The 6,000-nt window shown below is 40.3% G+C and overlaps 1 protein-coding gene across 1 annotated transcript in view; it reads right to left on the reverse strand.

Annotated features, from left to right (window-relative positions):
* The window catches only part of Galk2 (galactokinase 2), an 83,940-nt gene extending 78,480 nt beyond the window's left edge, over nucleotides 1–5,460 (reverse strand). The window contains exons 1-3 of the mRNA XM_013009962.1: nucleotides 5,426–5,460; nucleotides 5,083–5,173; nucleotides 2,012–2,158 (exon numbers count right to left, since the gene is read on the reverse strand). Of these exons, the coding sequence (XP_012865416.1) occupies nucleotides 2,012–2,158; nucleotides 5,083–5,173; nucleotides 5,426–5,460 (273 nt within the window). The remainder of the gene's footprint in view (nucleotides 1–2,011; nucleotides 2,159–5,082; nucleotides 5,174–5,425) is intronic.
* Nucleotides 5,461–6,000: the final 540 nt, after the last annotated feature.

Raw genomic sequence — 6,000 nt, forward strand, 5'->3', positions numbered from 1 at the left:
CTAGGAATCGAACTCAAGGCCTCAGGCATGCAAGGCAAGCGCTCTACCACTGAGCCACCTTCCCAGCCCCTCAAATCCAGACTTTATAATATAGCTAAAGCTATCTTTCTAAAGCACAGATATGAGCTGGTCTCTTCATAAAACCCAGCAATGACTTCTCACAGCTATCATGATGATATGATTTACAAGGCTCCTCAACATGATTTACAAGGCTCAGTCCTGATCGCCACTGTTATCCAAAGACAATATGCGCCAGCCATAGTAAGTCCTTTTTCATTTCTTCAGTCAGTTATGATCACTATTACACTTGAATTTCCACATTATGTCCCTTTCGCCTGCTAATAAGCTCATCTTACATAATCAGTGTTATCAGATCAACAGTTTATTTATTTACTTATTTATTGCTAGTCCTGAATCCTGTACTCAGTGCCCAGGCGCTGTCCCTAAGCTTTTTTGCTTCAAACTGTGATCCTCAGATCTGTCTCTTGAAATAACTAGGATTTTAAGCATGGGCCACTGACATTTGGCTTAAATGTGTCTTTTTTATGGGGGTTTTTTTTTGGGGGGGGGGGGGGGGAAGTAGGGAGGTCAGTTGTGGGGCTTGAACTCTGGGCCTGGGCACTGTCCCTGAGCTCTTCAGCCAAGGCAAGTGCTCTACCACTTAAGCTACAATGCCACTTCTGGTTTTCTGGTGGTTAACTGGAGATAAGAGTCTCATGGACTTTCCTGCCCAGGCTGGCTTTGAACTGTGATCCTCAGATCTCAGCCTCCTGAGTATCTAGGATTACAGGCACCCAGCTTAAACATGTCTTAAAGGACTGGGAATGAAGTTAACTTTCTCTTCATCTGTGATACCTGTCTGTTATCAAACCATCTGTAAAGCTGACAAGGTTCATGCACATAGCTGATAAAGAACCTATGGGAACATTTTATTCGAACCAGAACACCAAAATGTTAACTAAGCTGAGCACACCTGCTCTGAACGGCAATGTCAAAGATTTATGTGGGCTTATAACGTCCATATAAGACTTTCTGAGCTCTTGTCAGATTTATATAGTCTCTAAACAAGCATTTTCTCTGTGTACTACAGTGTTTTTTAGAGTTATTTCAGTGATTAGCCTACTGGCATCAACAGACATGCTCTGCAGTCTCTTTTTTTTTCCTGGTCTTTACCCTTTTTGCCCACAGCTCATCAAATATTTAAAGCATGACATGAATGTAAGTAGTCTCAACCATGAGGCCTAGATTCTTGACCTAAATTTAAGTTAATGAAGTAATCTTTGAAAAAAGATATCCTTGAGGCTGGGAAGGTGGCTCAATGGTAGAGAGCTTGCCTTGCATGCCTGAGGCCCTGGGTTCGGCTCCTCAGCACCACATATGCAAAAAAAAAAAAAAAGCCAGAAGTGGCGCTGTGGCTCAAGTGGTAGAGTGCTAGCCTTGAGCTGAAGAGCTGAGGGACAGCACCCAGGCCCAGAGTTCAGGCCCCACGACCGGACCCCCCCCCAAAAAAAAAGAAAAACGATATCCTTGCCAGGCACTGATGGCTGAAATCTGAGGATCGAGGTTCAAAGCCAGTCCAGGCAGGAAAGCCCATGAGACCCTTCTTTCTGATAAACTTTTAAAAAGTTAGAAGTGAAGCTGTGGTTCAAATGGTAGAGCACTGGCCTTGAGCGTTGAGTAAAAAAGGTCAGGGACAGGGACCAGGCCAGGATTTCAAGCCACAGGACCAGGGTAAAAAAGAAAGATACCCTGTATTCGAATTCCAAGTTTAGTCCACGAGTGTTTTAGCACAATTCTATCTAGATCTGTACCCTCACTGCTTAAAAAATATCAGCCATCTCTTATGGCTGTATCACACGCAGAAACTACTAAGTATCCATACTTGCCTAGGTATGCAGTGCTTTCAGGCAAGACTAAGTTTCCTGATCAAGGAAGACACCCTGATTATGAGACTGGGATGTGAATGCTTTAAAAGAGGATTCTTAACGGTTTTCTGACACAGGTGGCTTACCTTGGAGAGGTTCATTCCCAGCACTGTGAGGGTCACTAAGCCAGCACAGCAGACCAAGGCACTGGAGCTAGAGAGGCCAGAACTTGGTGGGATATTTCCATCTACCAGGCAATTCATTCCAGTTGGATTACTAAGACCAAAATGCTCCTGAGAAGATAAGGCAGAAGAGCAATAGCAATGTTGGTGTTAGACTGAAGAAGCATAAAACTGTCTTTCATTTCCCCAGAGAATAAAGGTATAGTGACAGACCTAGTTGTATCTCCAGAAACTAGTATGTCATTCAGTTTAGTCGAGACCATGCATGAGGTTTAATGACTCTTGCCACAAGGTAAGGAAAGTCCAAAGATTACTTTCTATTTTGTTCAACAAAAAGTTAGTAACTCATGTCCTACAATTGCCTTCAATATTTTTTTTCTGGAACATTAATTTTTGAACAAATATGGAAAAATAGAAGGCCATTATAATTCAACCCTAATGCAAGCAAGATAAGAAAAACACAATTACCAGTAGCTTGTTTACACAAAATGTCTGTTTCATGAAAACTTATAAAGGAAGAGTTTTCAACTTTCTCAGTTCTGTTTTACATATAGAAAAAAACATAAGCACCGGGAGATTAGGAGACTCACAAAATCCCACTTAGGGAGCTGGCCCCAAGCCCCAGTTCTCCGTTGAGACTTCTTGGCTGCAGTTAGAAACCTGGGCCAGCATACTGTCGCTGTGATTTAATATAAGTCAGCTATATGAAGAAATCCAGATTTTTTTTTCTTTTTACTGGAGCTTATAAATACAAGTTAGCCATATGGTAACTTTAAAGAAAGCCAAATTTGAATTCAGCCACAACTGAGAATGCAGACTCCATATGAGACAGGTAAACTATTTCTCCTAATAGGAAAGCCCAAGGAAATAATCAGACCTTAACTTAAAGATAAATAGCCCTAATAAATTTATAAGCCTATCTAAAACTAGGACCCTGTGCCCTGTGGAAGACACTATTCCCCTAACCTTTGTGGTTTAGGATTAATACAAATTTAAGGCTATATCCTCCTCTAGAAAAGGTGCCATCATCTTCACAAATTAAACTCAAGACCAAAGTATGAAACACTATTACATTCCCTCATTACATATTTCATCATACATACTACTGCAGGGAGAATTTTCAATAAACTCATTAGAATAACAAAGGAACAATAAGACTTTGCAAATAAAAGAGTGGTTTTCTTTTCCTTATTTTTTGTTTTGTCCTTTTTCTTAGTTGGCAAAACTCATGTACCACAAAAGAAGAGATTCAGTTGGATGTACTTCTTGATTTCAAGTCATCTAGAAATTTCCTTCCAGAAACACAAACAAATTATGAACTGAAACTGCGCTGCTGCCAATGTGCTTCCCTAAAGAACATGAGACAGCTTGTTTAAAAACGTGATCCTTGGAGAACACTATAGTTAACTATAAACGGATCCACAGGGTGTCTTGAATGTGAATCATACTTACAAACTTATCACGCAATGTTTAAATTAAAATGTACAACAGATTCAAAAGCACAAATGAGTTGTGCCAAATTCTGCAATAGCTCTATCCCAAAAGGATAACATGTTCAGTTGCATATAAACAGATTATTCCCTGGAACTTTCTAGTACTTGAAGGTTTCTGAACAGGCTAACATTTAAATCACTTTTTCTGCCAAAAGTTCACTGTTACAAACTTGCTTTTTTAACACAGAAGTTGTCAAATCAAAGAAGGAATCTTTAAACCCTAAAAGGTTCAAAAAATATAACAGGAAGTGGCGCTGTAGCTCAAGTGGTAGAGCGCTCGCCTTGAGCTGAAGAGCTGAGGGACAGTGCCCAAGCCAGAGTTCAAGCCCCACGGCCGACCAAAAAAAAAAAATAATAATAATAATATATAACAACATGCCTTACTTAGGCCACTTTACCCATATGCTAACAAAATGGCAAATTATCAAGAGAAGATCAGATACAACTTTAGGCAAATGCTTCCAAAATGCTGTAACGTGTATCACTAGCCAGGCAATCTGAAGATTTAAAACCTGTCAATAACTTTTCCCAGAAGTTATTACCATGTGATCAAGAAGAACATAACACATTCAAGAAAGAAAGAAGCAAATGCAGTAACTCTAATACCACACCTCCATGGTTAAGAGTACACCACTACATGTCAGAAATCAGGCGGGTATGTTTCTTTGCGGGCAATGTCACTGAGGACCAGCAGGTGGGTAGAAGCACAAGCTCTCTGAAACACAGCTTGTTGGCTTGTTTGCTTTTGATTCACAAAGGCAAAATCATCTCTTAATGTCCTTTACCTAGGGCTACAAGAGTCAGAACATTTAAAATAAAATATTGAAACATGAACGTGGTACTGAAAACAGCAAATATTGGTTTATCTGTGCTTTGTATTTCTTTAATTATGAGAGAAACTAGGAAAATTGCATTTTTTTTTCTGTTGGGGCACTATACGTGACATGAAGAGATTGTCCTAGTAATTATTCATTGTTTCTAGGAAACTCCTGGTGTTCAGACACGTCATGACTGCTTCTTCCCACTCCACCTGGACCAGCAGAAACATTACTGTTTACTAGCTGCCTGCAGCTGCCAAGCACTGTATCATCCCCGCAAGGACCAGCACAGAAGTGATGTCATTTCACAGATAAATCTCAGACTTCAGTTAAATGAACACAGCTGGACAGAGCCCAGACTCAAACATGGGGCTGTCTGACTCTAAATCCCATTACACTATACTCCCATATGGCCCAAGAATGAAATATAAATAATATTACTAGAATAAATCCTCAACAGAAAGTATGAACAAAGATGTAAAAATCAGACAGATGTTTGTCAGATGAACCTCATTTTTGAGCACTGGCCAGCTATGTGTCACCCCGTGAAGATCTCCCCCAGAAACAGTCACAGCTACCTCACTTCCTGAAGCAAGTTAACAAAGCAAACACGAAATACCAGTTAGGATTGAAAGGAGGGGGGAAAATGATATAATATGCATAATAATGGCGTAATATACATCACAGGTTCAGCTTCTACTGGGTGTCTTACAAATTAGTTTACCTGAATTCCTTTAAGTCCACACAGGAAATAGTTGTGCCACAAAGGTTTGGTTTTGTCGATCTGAATGTTATTAACACTGGTACTGAAGTCCCTGCAACACCAAAACACATTGTTAAAATTTAAGTCTGGTGGCCCTGAGCTGCAACATCAATGGCTGACTGCTGCCATCTTGTGCTAAGACAGTGAAACTGAACTCTCCTTTTCCTTTTCCTTTTCAACATATGCACTTTGAGCTAGCCCAGAATAATGAACACCTCCACCTGCTAAAAGTTGTAGCGACCTTAATGACTAAACTATCGCTAAGTGACTACTTTTATTTTCTGAACCAGAGAGCAACCATTACACTTTAGCATAATCTACAGCAATTTTCTCTTTCATGTTGGTCCTTGGTAAGCTGGGGTAAACCACATGAATCAGTAATCCTGAGCCTGTTTGGCAGACCCCCAAAGTACTCAGAACCCCCTTCTTACTCTGTGCCAGCCATCCAACTTGACTATCTGCACAGTTTAAGTAAAGAAAGGAACAAGAAAACAATTATTCTAATGGATTACAACCACTGAAAAAAAATAAGATTCCAAGCCAGGCACCAGTGGCTCACCCCTGCCTATAATCCCAGTACTCATAAGGTTGAGACCTTATGAGTCAGTCCAGGCAGAAAAGTCCCTGTGAGGCTCTTATCTCCAATTAACCACTCAAAAAACAGATGTGGAGCTGTGGCTGAAAGCATTAGAGCACTATCCTTGAGCCAAAGAGCTTAGGGACAGCACCAAGGCTCTGAGTTCAAGCCCTTGGTAGACAGAAAAAAAGAAAAATAAAAAAGGAAAAAAATGAGCCTATACTAATATACTGAAATAAAATCAAATAAATATCTCAATGAAGAAGGCAAAACATGGGCTGGGAAGGTGGCTCAGTGGTAGA

Source organism: Dipodomys ordii, unplaced genomic scaffold (genome assembly GCF_000151885.1).
Source record: "Dipodomys ordii isolate 6190 unplaced genomic scaffold, Dord_2.0 Scaffold11, whole genome shotgun sequence".
NCBI classification, from domain to species: Eukaryota; Metazoa; Chordata; class Mammalia; order Rodentia; family Heteromyidae; genus Dipodomys; species Dipodomys ordii.